This window comes from Nymphalis io, chromosome 27 (assembly GCF_905147045.1).
Source record: "Nymphalis io chromosome 27, ilAglIoxx1.1, whole genome shotgun sequence".
Taxonomy (NCBI): domain Eukaryota; kingdom Metazoa; phylum Arthropoda; class Insecta; order Lepidoptera; family Nymphalidae; genus Nymphalis; species Nymphalis io.
Genome location: NC_065914.1, coordinates 5,364,221 through 5,381,492, shown reverse-complemented (window position 1 = coordinate 5,381,492; position 17,272 = coordinate 5,364,221). Strand labels below are relative to the sequence as shown.

The 17,272-nt window shown below is 34.4% G+C and overlaps 1 protein-coding gene across 1 annotated transcript; it reads left to right on the top strand.

The window, feature by feature from the left end:
• The first annotated feature begins 62 nt into the window (after positions 1-62).
• LOC126778858 (importin subunit alpha-1-like) lies at positions 63-12,023 on the top strand. Its single transcript, XM_050502585.1, has 12 exons — positions 63-218; positions 1,114-1,254; positions 1,605-1,752; positions 1,968-2,115; positions 3,919-4,000; positions 4,366-4,583; positions 6,722-6,813; positions 7,365-7,543; positions 8,991-9,184; positions 9,451-9,622; positions 9,888-9,989; positions 10,731-12,023. Exons 2-12 carry the CDS (start codon positions 1,192-1,194, stop codon positions 10,860-10,862), a joined length of 1,530 nt encoding a protein of 509 aa, XP_050358542.1. The 5' UTR covers positions 63-218; positions 1,114-1,191; the 3' UTR covers positions 10,863-12,023.
• The last annotated feature ends 5,249 nt before the right edge of the window (positions 12,024-17,272 follow it).

The window sequence follows — 17,272 nt, the reverse complement described above, 5'->3', positions numbered from 1 at the left end:
TCCGTCTAACGCAAGATTTAGAAAGGGATAGACAGTAGACGTGTTGTCTTCAGTCCGACCGGACTGATTTGTGATGTCACGCCCAGCGGCGTAACGTTTTGCGTAATTACACGCCAATGATGGCTTATAAACTTGTTTTAATAACTTTAATATACAATCGTTCTGCATTATAAGGTCACCGGATGAAAGTGTCGGTCATGGCAGAGGTTAATAATAAGGTAATGCGGTAATAATGTAGGGTAATTCGTCTTTGCGCATGTTAGGCCCGTCCCACTACTCAATATCTGTCGTAAAAGCGCCTCCTACTTCTTCTTATTTTATTCAGGATTTTTTCAGATCTTTGTCTCGACTGCATTAATTCGAGGCTACCGTGCAGTCGCAATGCAGTTTGATTAATAATGAAGTTAAGGTCTAATAAGCTTTTTCTTACTTCATTGCCTCTTTCATCAAACCTGAAGGCATAATATATTAATATCTTATTATGACAATAATAACGAAAACAAAAATTGCAACTTCAAATCAAATTCTTATATGGAAGAATATTTCTTAGAATGGGAAAGATAGATCTTTAGGAAATATTATTACCGATATGATTTAAAAAAAAAAACAAAATTGTATGGATTAACTTTTTGAAGAAAATTATATGAAAAAAAATAATGTAATTAATTTAAAAAAATATCTTAACTATGAAATAATTTGTTAGAATTTCATTGTATTGCTATAGTTTAAAAAATTAATATATACTTTATTGCAGTTTTTAATTGTAAGAAATAGAACAAATTATACGACTTCAGAAACGTGAAAGTATGAACGAATCAACGACCTAATATAATCGATTGTATAACAAAAACAACAACACTAATGAAATGTTGCTGTAACAAAAAAAAAACAGCTATTATAATATATTTGCACATATTTTATGAAAATATAATTCCCCACTTATTTGATCAAACATATTTAATAGAAGGTCTAAAATGGGTATTACGTGCCGTAATTTTATTAAATTTTGTTTTTATTACATATTTACGTGCGACAACACTCAAAGCATATGGGCTTTCGAAATCCGGCAAATGAATCCGTTGGCTTTTAAAATTTCATATCTGTTGCCAACAGCCCAGCACGTTATTCCTTTGTTGAAATTTATCGAGTTAATTTGTTAAGAAAAAGTTTATAATTTATCAGTGAATTAAAATGGCAGACCGTACACATACTTCAAGATTAGCCTCCTACAAAAATGCTGGCCACGGAGCTACTGTAAGTAAAATTTGACTATTCGATATTAATTATAATATCTACAGGATTTCCATCTAAAGTACTTATTCAATACCTAATTAAAGTTTTTGCATTGTAATTCTTAGCGAGTTAAGAACATTAAACCGGAAATTACATTTAACACTATTTTTTTTTGTTTTAATTAAAAAATATAGTAAGTGTAATCAATATTTAATTTATTTTTTAATAAATTAAAATAATTTTAATAACTTATGTTTAAACTGCAATATTTCGTATATTTAATAATTAGGTAGTATTTTTGTCAATATGTTTTTCCTTAAGCCACATTTAATATGCATTACAATTTTCTGAAATGAAACTATTTCCACCAGGAATTACGTCGTAAACGAGCTGAGTTGAGCGTGACTCTCCGCAAGCAGGCAAGAGATGAACAACTCCTCAAACGTAGGGCCATGTCCCCGGAGGCAGGGGACGTGTTGGAGACAGAAAAGGTCATGTCACCTACGGAAATTGTACAAGGTAATCTTTATATGTAATAGCATTATAATGTAGCCATACCAATAAGAATTTCAATCTATATATTAATATTAACATGTAGTCTTTATGTCTTATCAGATAGTAAAATGATCGGTTTATATTAAGACAATATCAATTAAAGTAGAAAAATTAGACCATATATAAATAATTCACATAGCAATGAGTAATGTTTTTTTAAAGGTTAATATTTGTTTCAGGTTTGAAATCAGCTGATTTAGTTGTTAAGACAACTGCAGCCAGAGCTGGTAGACGCATGCTTTCAAGAGAACAGAACCCTCCAATTTCTGTAATGGTTAACGCTGGCGTTATAAAACCGTTGGTGGATGCTCTTGATAGGGATGAATGGTAACTACATTTAATAATATCTTAACTAAATAAAATACCATAAAAAATATTGCTCGGATTATAGTAACGGTTTTTGTTATTTAATAATTAAACCAATCAAAATAGTAGCTACTGAGTTTCTTGCCAGTTCTTTGTAGAATTTACATTACATATAGCTATATAGCTTGATGCTTAATATAATTTTGTTATAGTGATAGTTCAAAATGTTCATCTGCTATTAGACCTGCTTCATGATTCATGTCATAATATCTGATGATGCCTTTTGATATTTTCTAAAATATTAACCCTTTAACCCTTTTAAATTTAACCCTTTATGGGATAGTTACTATCACAAGTAAAATTCAAATCTTACCTCTGCATTTATGAGCCTAATTAGTTATTTAAAATGTAACATCCCAATATATAAAGCCAAGCTGGTCTAGTGGTTAGAACACATACGTTTTAACTGAATATTTTATTTCAAACCTGGAAAGCAACGATGAATTTTTATGTGATGTAATGGTCATAATTCTTATTAGAGGGAGGTTACATTTGCCCAGTAGTGGTACACTTATAAATAAAATCTAATTCATAAATTATTTTTGTAATGCCTAACTGAAAATAGTACTAAATCAGTATTCATAAAACTTATACAAAAAGATACAGCTGCTTTCAGAGAAGGTTGAGGTATATCCATAATATAATATAAATAACTGTGCTTCACAGTTTCCCCATTTCATACCGTAACCGTAACAGCCTGTGAATATCCCACTGCTGGGCTAAAGGCCTCCTCTCCTCTTTTTGAGGAGAAGGTTTGGAGCTTATTCCACCACGCTGCTCCAATGCGGGTTGGTAGAATTCACATGTGGCAGAATTTCAGTGAAATTAGACACATGCAGGTTTCCTCACGATGTTTTCCTTCACCGTAAAGCACGAGATGAATTATAATCACAAATTAAGCACATGAAAATTCAGTGGTGCTTGCCCGGGTTTGAACCCACGATCATCGGTTAAGATTCACGCGTTCTTACCACAGGGCTATCTCGGCTTACATTTCATTTCATTTCATACATAAAAGTTTAATATTGGCAGAAATATAACTGTGTAAAGAAAACAAATCAAAGTACCTACAATTATTAAAAATAATATAATCAACTTTGTTATTTTGCTTATGTTATTATAAGCATCATATATTATTATATGTATGTTGACCCTGACATATATTTATATTGGTCAATACTATGAAAAGTTTCATCAAAATTGCTGATGTGACAATACTTCAGCAATTCACCCATCGACATAGATATGCTATATATAATGTTACGTCAAATGCATCTATAATTACTGTGGCTTACTCATCAATTGAATAGGAACACAACAATATGTATTGTAACTACTCGGATGGGCTTGTACAAAATAATAATATCCTGGGACATTATTCACACACAGAACTTGTATTATGGAAACCAGACAACTGATATACTACATATACTACTTTTCTTTTGTAAATACATACTTATATAGATAATTATATCCAGACTCAGGACAAACAGACATGTTCATGTAAACAAATGTCTGTCCTGGGTGGGAATCGAACCCACAGCCTTTGGCGTGAAAGGCAAAAATGTACCAACAACGCAAACCGTCGCCGTCTGCTTTATCGAAATGTATTGAACAAATCTTATTACCATGATTGATGAAATGTACGAAACTTAATTTCTCAAAATATATATTTGAAATTTGTTTAATAATTCTTACGTCTATAAGCCCTGGCAAGCACGATTAGATTAAGAAAAACTGATTTTTTTGTTTTTTTCATTCTAGCCAAGATCTACAGTTTGAAGCAGCATGGGCCCTCACAAATATTGCATCTGGCACACATGATCACACTATGGCTGTTATTAATGTAAGTTTTGTTTAAGTTTTAATATAATAAAAATCATAGCCAATCTATTTTTACTTAAGTCTATCAGAGATATGTACCGTTTTTACCCTTTAAGGTCTGGATTATTTTACAATATATTGTTTTAAAATAATTTTTGCTACTTAATAAAAAATGTTACAGTCAAATCAGCTTGGAGACATTTTGAGTTTGTAGTAATATATGTCAGCATAAATATAAATAAATTAATAATTCTTTTTTTTTGTTGATTGTTTCTTTTAATTTTTTTTTTTAATGAAAGATGTTCTGAATTATTCTTTATCGACTAAATCTTGTGTGTAACAAATATAAATTGTTGCTTTATTACAATTAAATAAATATATGAATAGGGGGGAGCGATACCCAAGCTAGTTTCTCTACTGGCGCGCGGAGGGGTGGTGGGCGAACAGAGCGCGTGGGCGCTGGGCAACATCGCTGGAGACGGCGCGGCGCCCCGCGACGCGGTGTTGGCGCACGGCACGCTGCCCGCACTGCTGCCGCACCTCACACCCGACACCGTGCCCAGCCAGCTGCGCACCGCCGCCTGGACCTACAGCAACCTCTGCAGGTACTGGCTGGTTCATCCCACTACTACTTCACTCTCGCATACTTAACTAGGCTGGTCTTCCGTAAGTCCTACTAACCTCTACTTCTCAGTCTTCTTCGGCGAAGCTCCATTGTTCTCTCGCTCGGTGGCCTTCTTGGACGTGATTGACAATTAAATCGCCAAAGGAGACCATCGTCATCGTACATGATCTCTTGCTGTCTAGTATAGAGCGAATTATACTCGGCAACGAAAAGTCTCCGCCGATGATAGAGCCCAGGGCATTACTACTACTGACTGGTACACTCTGTATCTGTATGGATGGATCCACCTTGCAACTGGTGAAGGAACTTTCCATTTAAACTATGCTCCGATTAACACTTACCACGTTACGTTGCCGTTCCGTGCCGTGATTTCTTCCATTGCTATGCCATATTTGAGTAATATTTAAAAAAACTGATTATGAACTGATAATGTCCTCTGGGCCGGTATTTTTTGAGCCAGCGTTTGACCGTTGATTTGCCTGATGTTAAGCATCGACACGGTCTAGGATGTCACACGAAAAGAACTAGATTCAAAGTGCTTTGTTCGTAGGCGGGGAATTTCCACTGTGTACCTATGGCGCTTTGGTCGCGTTTGCCTGGCGGTTCGATGCTTTATAGCTGAGCAGTTGTTCTGGAGTAAAGTAACGTCTCACTTTGGAGAGGATATCAAGCTGTCGATCGGCTATTTGGGCTTTGGATGAGTCCAAAAATAAAAGAGCCGAAATTTAGAGTCGGCGTTAGAGTAACGCCAAGAAGGTCAAAATGATTAGTTATAGGTACGGACGGACACATTTCGGAAAGAGAGAGGTAGCTGAAATTCCCTCTTTCTGGCGGAAATCAAACACGCCTGCGTCGTGGATGCATTTATTTGGTCAATTGGCATCGCCCTAATCGGACACTGCCTTAAGGGTCACGCTCAGACGCTCAACCATGGCCTCTCTTTGAGTCTGGATTTGGGCCTCACTAGCTCGTGCGTTGGACTTGTAGCTTTCGACAACTGTACAATCATCTGCGTACCCATGGATACCGGGCATCAGCAGATAATTAATGTGCAGCAGAAATAATGTCGCCGAGAGCACTGACCCCTGGGGAACACCGGCATTTATAGCCATTTGATCCAACGAGTGGCCATCAACCACCACTCGAAACGATCGATTCTTCAGGAAGTCTGAAATCCACGCACACAGGCTAGCAGGCAGGCCATAATGCCAAATCCTATCAAAGGCCTTAGACATATCCAAAGAAGCAGCAAGCGCCTCCCCTTGTTTCTCGATGGGCTCACTCCAGATGTGTGTGACGTACACCAGAAAATCACCAGTGGACCGGTTTTGGCGAAACCCGTACTGTCGGTCACTGAGAAGGTCATTGGCCTCCAGGTTCGTCAGGAGCCTAGTATTTAGGATACGTTCCATTGTCTTGCACAAAATGGACGTAACCGAAATGGGTCTAATTGGCAGGGTCAGCACGACGATATCGGCAACGGCGGCCAATCTCAAGAGAGATTAGCCAACTGCGCAGCAAATGTTATAGCATTATCACAAGTGTGTGCGCAAACACAGATAGAGTGCACCTATTCCCTAACTCTCATAACCCGATGAGACGGCAATCGGACACGACTGGAAAGAGTTTAGGCGCAGGACCAACGGCTTTTTGTGCTTTTCGAGGCACGGGAGTGTACACTTCCAACTTCCAGATCCAGTCTACTACTTAATTTTCGACAGAAAAATCCAATAACTTTTTATTGGCCCGACCTGGGAATTGAACCCAAGTCCTCCGCGTCTGCTGTCTTACATCTAGCCACTAGACCAACGAGACAGTAAATTATTATTGTATATATTTTGATAATCTTGGAATAACGCACATGACTCCTCCTGGAAGACCGTTTGGCCTAGGCGCGTTGCTCCGCGCCGAACGATACAGGCGTCTCCTTATATAATTATTGAGGCCAGCCAAGAACCCTTTTCGAGTCTCCAGCTTCGTCCTCCACCTGATATCGTCAGGTATTGGAAGTAGTCTGTGTGCTCAAGATCAACTTGTTTTATTTTGTGTTCACTTGGCATGGCAGACTTAATACTTAACCAAATAGTTTTTTTTTACATATATTTTTTTTTGTTATAGGAACAAAAATCCTCTAGTCAAATTTGAACTAGTCGCCCCAGCACTGCCATATGTTGCGGAACTCCTCACTGTAGGCGACCAAGAAGTACTAGGTAAGATTACACTGTTTATATAATTGAGTAAAGCCAGTTACTAACCAATCTCCAATGCTCCAAACAAATAGCACATTTACTTTATAGAGTTTAGCAAAACCTTGATATGCAATATGCAGGTCCTCTTTGACCCCTTTGGCAATACCAGTACTAATAAACCTATATGCTTAATAAGAGATTATAATTCCTTAATAACCGGCATAAATACAACTTGGTTTTATTTATTCATTTCATCAACAAGCAAAACTGGACAGATTTTGTTTACCTGTCTATATAGAAGTATAAAATTTAATGTTTTACAGCGCCATCTATTGGCGAGTAGATGGATTAAGATCATTATCTATGATAAAGATACATAATATATGTTGATTTTAACTATCTCGTATAAAGTAACTTCTTCTCCCTAGATTCTAATCCGAACTAGTGGGAGCTTCAAATTTAATTTAAAAAATTAATGATATAAAAGTGTTTGAAAAAAGAATAAATAATTAGCAATGAACATGTACAAGACTGCCTGGTACTTATTTAATAGAAAATATATTTTTTTACAGCGGACACATGCTGGGCCCTTTCATATTTAACCGACGGTCCAAACGAGCGTATAGAAGAAGTGCAAAATACAAAACACCTCCTGCCGCGCTTGGTTAATCTGTTGCAGCACAAGTCGCCGGCTGTCCGCACTCCAGCACTGCGAGCTGTCGGCAATATGCTTACCGGCTCGGATGTACAGGTGTGTTTATCAATTTTTTTTTTACAGAATACTCTTATTCAAACAGATAAACGTTAGTAGAGAATATTCTAATAGCAGTAGGAGTAAATATATAAACCTAAGCTATCTAGACACGCGGTAGCGTGTCATGCCAAGTTCAAGCTAACAGAACTGGCGAGCAGCACCGTGTGTAATATTACACAAACCATTTGGAACCACTTGACCCCCTCATAACTCAAAAACTATTTCACATAAACATGTCATATTTGGCTCATATATTGAGACTTACGAGATACATATGTGCTTTAAATATCATAAACACACCTCAAACGGGTATTTAGATATTAACGTTCAAAAATCGTCATTTTTATCACTGTCTGACCTATAGATCAAAACTCTTAACCCCCAGTCCCAGATGACCTAGAAACTTCAAATTTGTCATCCAGATAGTTAGTATATTATAGCCTTCACAATTTCTAAAGCTGTAAGTTCTTATTTTATTCTTCCGAAAATTTGGCTTGCTGGTAGAAACTAGCCATCGAACATAGGGCTCTTCCATGACTGTTTTAGTTGGTACTTAATAATAATTCGTATATGAGAACTAGTCTAGGCTTAAGGTTTCAATATATTATCGTAAGATATAAGAAGAAATGATATTTTAAGTTGTTATAAAATATTTTATGTTGTTATAAATAAATTTCAGGACTGTCCAGTGAACTTGGCACCCACTTATATCTCACTTATTTTGTCATTGGAGTCAAAGACCAAGGCATATATCATAATACTTGGCTCTCATTTCACATTTATGTTTTTGATGGGATACATTTTTCATGCAATTTGATAATTGTTGTGCTATATTATGCACTACAAATGTTCTTGATTAATCTCTATTATATAGTACAATCGGTTAAGATTCACGCGCTCTTGCCACTGGGCCTTAACGAACTTATGTGAATCTTAACCGATGATCGTGGGTTCAAACCCGGGCAAGCACCACTGGATTTTCATGTGCTTAATTTGTGATTATAATTCATCTCGTGCTTTACGGTGAAGGAAAACATCGTGAGGAAACCTGCATGTGTCTAATTTCACTGAAATTCTGCTACATGTGTATTCCACCAACCCGCATTGGAGCAGCGTGGTGGAATAAGCTCCAAACCTTCTCCTCAAAAAGAGGAGAGGAGGCCTTTAGCCCAGCAGTGGGACATTCACAGGCTGTTACGGTGTTACGGTATATAGTACAACTCTATTAACTATGTACATCGAAAGTTCCGATAACAGCTTTGTCAACATAAAAAACCTTCTTTTTTTTTAATTCATGTTCTACAAAGGGACATAAAGTATTAGTTCCCAAGATTAGTAGCGCATTGGCGATTTAAGGGTTTATTAATATTTCTCAGCGATAATGTCTATGGGCGGTGCTATCCCACCAGGTGAATGGAGAATTAAACGCAAATAAAATTTTCAGACGGATCGCTGTCTAGATGCAGGATGCTTGGACCACCTCGTAGTATTACTGCACTGCGGGAAACCATCTCTGGTTAAGGAAGCTGCCTGGGCTGTCAGTAATGTGCTCGCGGGAACTCAGACACAGATACAAATGGCAGTTGATAAAGGGTTATTGCAACACCTTGTATCTGTTCTCTCAACTGAGGATATAAAGTAAGTTCAATTATATATAAACAGTAAATTTATAGAATAATATATGATGCTTCTTCAAGTTATTTTAAGAAAGAGCGATGTCAGCTTAGATGATCTTGCTGGCTTGCAAGAGATCGGCCAAGAGAATGTCCGTTAAATCAGCCAAATTCCTTTTTTAAATATAATGCAGCTACTCTTAATTAAAGGGATAAGAGCAAGTGAATGCTAATTATGATCTAACTATATCACTAATGCAAATATTATATATATTAATTATCTTATTATAGATGTCAAAAAGAAGCAGCTTGGGCAATAACAAATCTATGCTTGGGAGGGACTCCCGGACAGCTAGATGCGTTAATATCGGCTGGTTTCTTGGAGCCTTACTGTGCAATACTGGCGTCTCCTGACCAACGTGCTGTCACGGTTGTGTTGGACGGACTTACACAATTGTTGAAAGTAAGTTCAAGGAATTCGTTTTAAGTCGGTATTAGTGTGTTTTAATTGTAATAGTAGACGATTGCCACTTTTACAATTCCTTCCTTCCATCTCAGTTTCTAATATTCCTTTGGTATAAATAGAACATAAATGTTATAATGAGTATGATTTACATATTTAATATATAGATTTTTAAATAAATACCTATGTTAAAGTAATATGCAAACTTGGATATGTCTTTATTGTGATTAAAATTATTAAGAACTATGTATTTTTATTTTCACAGGCCGCTGCGGAATTTGGTCAGGTTGAACAACTTTGTTTAAAACTCGAAGAGATTGGAGCTTTAGATCGCATCGAATTGTTGCAAGAACACGAAAATGAACAGGTATGTGTTGTGAATTTAAGAAATACTTACACATACAAAGCTATGAGAGCATCTATGAAAATATATACTGGTGGTAGGGCTTTGTGCAAGCTCGTCGGGGTAGGTACCACCCACTTATCAGATATTCTACCGCAAAACAGCAGTACTTGCTATTGTTGTGTTCTGGTTTGAAGGGTGAGTGAGCCAGTTTAATTACAGTCACAAGGGACATAAAATCTTAGTTCCCAAGGTTGGTGGCGCATTGGCTATGTAAGCGATGGTTGACATTTCTTACAATGCCAAAGTCAAAGGGCGTTTGGTGACCACTTACCATCAGGTGGTCCATATGCTCGTCTGCCTTCCTATTCTATAAAAAAAATAGAATCATGTTTAAAAAAAAAGCCATAGGTTCAAATTAGTGGAAGTAAATGGACTACGATTTTATTTCATTTAGGTTGTTTGTTCAATTTGTTTCGTCCCGCAGAATTTAGTAAAGGAAATGTATGTGAGTCTAATTCTGAGGAAATCTGCAAATATTCGAACAAATCAAATATATGTATGCCCATCAATCTACAATGGATCAGTAAAGCCATTCATATGTCCATGTGTATAAAGTCCTAAGTAGACTAAATAATGTAATAGATGATATAGTCAAATAAGTTTGTGATATTCCATGTATGACCACTTACTATCAGATGATCATAAAATCTCCATCTCATGCGTTTTTACATTAATGGTGATGATATCAATATGTTCATACAGATATATAAGAAAGCGCTCCAGATACTGGACAACTACTTCGTTGATCAAGAAGACCGTAGTACTCAGCCTCAGGAATCGTCGGATGTGTACCAGTTTGCACCGAACGAAGCGGATGGAAACATTAATTTTTAGCCAATGTACATGGAAAAAAATTAATAAAGACTGAATTTTATGTAATCGAATTAATATAACAAAGCATAGTTAAGGGAGAAATGTGTATCGAAATTCTTGAAACTTGGTAAATACGTCTTTAAATAAATTTTATAAAGCTATTTTTTTTGTCACTCCAAGATTCACTCATAAATAAATACTGTTGAAAGTAATAGAAATGTTATAAGTAGTCATATCTTACAATAGCCCTTTGAACTCCACAAACCTTACCACGTACCTTTAAAACCTAAGTGAATAGTAGTACGGTAAGACGCAATTAATACATAATCAAATCATTAAAATGTGCCTTCGTTATTAATACTGTATTTTATATGTTGTATATAAGTTAGAAAATATTTTTTATTAACATTTTTTTTTCAATAATAATTATACTTATAATCAAAAATGTATTGTTTTTTAAAGAAACTTATATTACAGAGTGGAGGTCCCTAAATTATTTTTTCAGTCTGGTGTTTCAATAATTTATTTTCGGACAAATTAAATTCCTTTAACAAACATATATTATGTATAGATATATTATACACAGAATTATATTTACATACATAATATTGTATCAAAGTTGATTACTCGTCGAAATTTATTTAATTTTTTTTATAAATCTCTTGTGGAGCCTCCGATGCACTCTTGTTTGGCCTTAAATATTCCATTAAGTTATTTATCGAGAAATGCTCGATATGTTTCAGGACGAATACGGAATTGTCATGGGGGGAGGGGGTAAAGCTTTAAATCTAGCCCTCGACTGATTTCAGTTCAGTTAATAAGCTACAGTATGCGCACGAGTTGAGGGCCATCTTAAACTACTCAAGCGTCACTTAGTAATATAAAATACGCTATTTGAAATTAGAATTGTGATTAGTGTTGATTTGTCGATATTTTTTTAACGGTTTTTTAAAAATAATTATAAAGTAAATTAAATAGAACGAAAATCTTACAAAAAAAAAAAAACAATCATATCTGCTTAATAAAATAAAATTTAGTAATATATCAATGAGTTTTTCATACATATTAGCGATAATAGACAGTCAACACTATTTTAGGCGCAATAATTACTTCAGGCCTCGATGGCAATCAACTCGCACGCGTGCTATAATAACTGCTTGTATTTTATTGATTGATAATATTGAGCCGGTCTCATATATTTCAATAGTTTAGTATGAATTTTTGAAAATAAATGATTTTTTTATAATTTGTTTTTATTTTACACCTACTATTGGAAAGATAAATTATCTTCTTATATAAAAATGAACAAAAGCTGTATGTTGGTGTGCGCATCACTTGAATACGACGGAAATATAATAATAATAATATCCCGGGATAATATTCACACACGGCCATCTGATCTCAAATTAAGCAGAGCTGCTATAGAAACAAGACAACTGATATTCTACATATATTACTTTTCATTTACAAATACATGCTTATATAGATAATAAACCGATATTTAATATGTTGATGAACATGTCTGTCCTGGGTGGGAATCGAACCCGCAACCTTCGGCGTGAAAGGCAAGTATCTACCAACCACGCCAACCGGCTCAAAATATAAAAAAAAAATCTGTAAAAATTAAAAAAACTGATGTGTAGACTTTTTTATATGGGTGAGCTAGTAAACAAACTTCATCGTAATTTCGATAGTGCTTTTGTGTGCTTACCGAATAAATTGTAAATATGGACAGATGAAATACCAATTAAAAATGAATAGCCTTTTTTGGCTACGATCAAACCGTTCATTTCAGTTTAATACCTAAATATTTTAGTCTATTCTATATAATAAAATGGCGCTGTCATTGGTAGAGATCTTTAATAATAATTTATGGCATTATAATAATATAGTATAATAATAATTATGATTTTGTGAAAAAATGGCGAAAACTAAATGTCGGTAAACTTGTTATTCGAACTTTGTAGTTAAATGGGGATATATGTGATGGAATAATGTTATAAAGAAAAATATATTAATCTAGAACTGTTTGTTGTCTATCCATACATATAATAAAAATGTAACTGATCGATGCACATGGAAGCGTAAAATCATTATCGGGGCCTTTATCAACGCAATAGAACCCAAAACAAAGATTAGAATTTTTGTCCGTTTGTGTGCGCTAAGGGTCCGTTCACACAGACCGGCTCGGAGAGGAGAGCAGATTTTTATCACGTTGGAAACAGTGTTTTGAGTGATTGTAGTAAAGTTTATTTTTGCATTTGCACCTTTTTTGTCATTAAAAATGCCTGAACGCGCTTCGTGTGAAGTAATAAAAGGAGCCGACCGGCTCCGCTTGCGTGCTCTTTCTCGCTCGCACCCGCTTTCAGATCTCTTCCAGCCGGTCGATGTGAAATAGTTGGCGGCTCCGCTCCGGCCAATTCCAAGCGTATACGACCCGGTCTGTGTGAAAAGAAAAAAGCAGGCCGATGCTCTCCGAGCCGGTCTGTGTGAACGGACCCTAAACTTAGGAACGGCTTACCTGATTTGTGTGTTTTTCACTAATGTATTTTGGCAAACACACACACGGCGCTCCCTGGTAACAGATACTTGGTAAACCTCTGCCTGTATTCGTTTGTAATATATTTTGACTAGTGGTATTATTATTGACTAGTGGCTTATTAGAGCCGAAATGGCCCAGTGGTAATAACGTGTGTATCTTAACCGATGATCGTGGGCTCAAACCCGGGCAAGCACCATTGAATTTTCATGTGCTTAATTTGTGATTATAATTCATCTCGTACTTTACGGTGAAGGAAAACATCGTGATGATACCTGCATGTCTAATTTCACTGAATTTCTGCCACATGTATTTTCCACCAACCCGCACTGGAGCAGCGTGGTGTAATAAGCTCCAAACCTCTTTAAAAAAAGGGAGAGGAGGCCTTTAGCCCAGCAGTGGAACATTCACAGGTTGTTAAGGTACGGTTACGGCTTATTGAAAAAAACTGTACATATTACGGATTAAAAAAATATATGTAATACACATTTCTTTTGTTGTTCGACACTATACTTTAAGGTACAGGATAAAAGTTGTATGGTGGAACTGTTCCTTTTGAAAAGTATTAAAAATAGGTCAGCCATAGCATATGTCTTTCTTTTAAGGTTGACTCACTATAACCTTTTGTATGGTAATCAACTTTGTTAAATAATGCATTTTTGTGAAGTAATTTTTATAAACATGCCATTATTTCTTATGAAAGATATCAAGATAAAACTAAAGATAGTTTTTAGGACTTTTTATAGTTTAGACATATATCAACAGGCAGTTTGACATAATTATAACTTGTACTTAAGTATTTGTTTTCGCTTTGTAAGTTAAAGTTTATAAGTTAGATAGGTATTTCATTTCGTCACCTCATACAATTTTTTCTCATTTTGTTAAATTTATACTTAGTCGGTTAGTTGATAATAAGTACACACTTTTCTGTGAAGGTATTGTTTACAGTCACGATAAATAAAGCACAGAGAACGACATTCAAGTGTGTCGGAATAGATTTAAGGGAAGCTAAATTTTAAATGCAAGTGGAATAAAACACATAATATCTTAGTTTATTAATTTAATTAAACCAAAACTTATTAGATATAATAAAAAAAAGTTTTATAACTGACAGTTTTAAAATTAGATTAATTCATGTTTTGCTCACGAAGTTTCTCCAGTTGCTGCCTGTAAGAAAAAATTGTTAATAACATGATAATTAAAAAATATGAAAATGTATTTCTCTTATTGTGGCTGTATAGGTCATAAAATATGCAAGTTGTTAGAAAAAAAAAACAATCTTTTGTGTTTTTATCAGTCCATTGACTCAAAAAAATTTTGCCTTGGCCCGGCAGTGGAGCATTTACAGATTGCTCCTTTTCTTTACAATTTCATAATTCAAAACCCATATAGACTAATAAAGGAAGCATATAATGGCAACAGATTATATGACTGAGTCTACTTCCAAACATTGACAGACAACAGACAGACACAACACTTGATAGAATGACATAAAAACTATCTAAACATGATAAATTGAATTCTTTATTCTTGTGTGTAATTAATCAACAAAAAAAGTGTTGCTGATGTAATATATTAAAATATCATTATGTTATACATATCTAATAATATGTAAGGTATAGAATTATTTTCTGGTATGCTATACCAAATATCTTATTATAGACTTTAACATAAATAATAGTTAAATAATAAGTAAAACTTACTTTAATTGTTGATTAAAATCGTCCTGGACTATGTCATCCTCCCAGTTGTCTTCCCACACGGATACATCCTCATCATCTGCGTCTTCTGTTCCCCAATCTGTCAAAAGAATACATTTATTAACAATAAGAAAAAAAACGAATGTTCACCAAGTGTTCGGAAATACGAACACTTGGCATTATATATGAATTTGAATGTTTCTAACTTTTTTTCGTGTATTTTCTTGTTATATTTTTTTTAACACTATTGCTTGCTAAATTCAATTTAAAAAAAACGCTTGTGAACAGAACTGGTAGCTATGAAAACCAATACCATAATATTATAAAATTAAACGTTTTAAGGATAATAAATTTGGAAAGCGTGAAATAAAAATGCAATTATTTATTAGATACACATAGTACGACGCAATAATACTAACGCTCGGTAGGAAATTCTTCAAATTCGTCGTCCTCTTCCAACAAACCCAAATCAACTTTTTGTTTGTCAGCCATTGTTATTTTGTTCTGAATAAGTTTTAATTTTAACTCCTGTTATATTGTGTTTTGAGCGTGGGTTTCCAGTTTTTCACTTATTATAATTTTTTGACAAGTCACGAAATTTGAAGTATGTTTAGTGTTGCAAGTATACTATAGTAAAAATTAAATCTGCAAAGCAATGATATTAAAAAGTATAGACCGTGGTATATGTACCCTAACAAAACAACTCTTATCACACGACAGCATTGATGAGCAATTAATAATTGTGCTGTCAAATTGGAGGGCGTTAGTAGCTACGACACAGTGTTATACTAATGTAGTTACTATCGTATATATTGTTTAAGATATGTATAATTTGTTCAAAATAAATAAATAAATAGCAGAAAGTCAAAAAACGTCCCAATTGAGACATTGTTCGTCTTCAAATTGCGCGCGCTAGTAACTTCATTGCTGCAAATATATGAAAAATCTTGATTTATTCTTGGGTTTCCTAACATAATATTATTTAGTAAGCTATATTATTAATTTAAAATTATAAATTTATGCGATAAATTTCAAATGAAGTAGATTAGGAATAATTAATTTTTACTTTTAATTTAGATAATGTTGATAATAAAGCAATCGTTCAATGTAAAAACATATATACTTATATAATATATAATTTTATTTACCGTATTTCTAAGCTATATCTCAATGTTGTGCGTACAAATAAAATTATTTTTATAAATAATAATAATAATGTCCTCCAGATCGATTTCGACCACAGCGGCCAATCTCAAGAGAGATTAGCCAACTACGCAGGAGATATTATAGTGCACAAGTGTGTGCGCAAACACAGGTGCACTCTCTATTCCCTAACTCCCATAATCCGATGGGACGACAATCCGACACGACTGGAAAGAGTTCAGGCGCAGGACCAACGGCTTTACGTGCTTTCCGAGGCACGGGAGTATACACACTTCCAACTTCCAGATTCCGGGCTGTTACTGAGAAGTTTCTTACAGAAAAACCCAATAACTTTTTACTGGCCCAAACTGGGAATTTAACCCAGGACCTCCGGGTCTGCGGCCTTACATCAAGCCACTAGACTAACGAGGCAGTTATTCTTATAAATGGAATCAATTCTAACACGTATAGTAATATCACGTGCTTTATTTTTTTGTATGTAGGATTTGAAAACTTGTATAAAGAAATAAAAAACTTTTTTACACACAAACTTTATTGATTTAAAATATAATATAATCCAGTCGAATATATGAATATTTGTAATACATTGAGACGTTAAATATAAATCTTAACCTAAAGTGTATCACAAAATATCACAATATTTTAAAATCAGACTACAAAAATAATATAAATATCTATTTTTAAGCAATAATATTTTTATCAATTGTATTTGACATTCATTAAATATAAAATGATATACAGATTAAACAAAGTAATTTAAAAAAAAACTTTGTTTATCGAAGCATTATTATTATAATTGAATAAAAAAATATGTCCATTGAAAAATTTATTATGTACTTATATATTTTTTCACATTCAAAATTATTTATTCTTTATATCTTGCCATAACAACCCAAAGCTAGTCATAAAACATATTGTTTTATATAAATCTCTAATACGTTTATATATTTCATCATTATTTTATTTCAACTACATATAAGCATACTAATTGCATAAAAATATCCAGGACTCTTCATTTCGACCCCTAT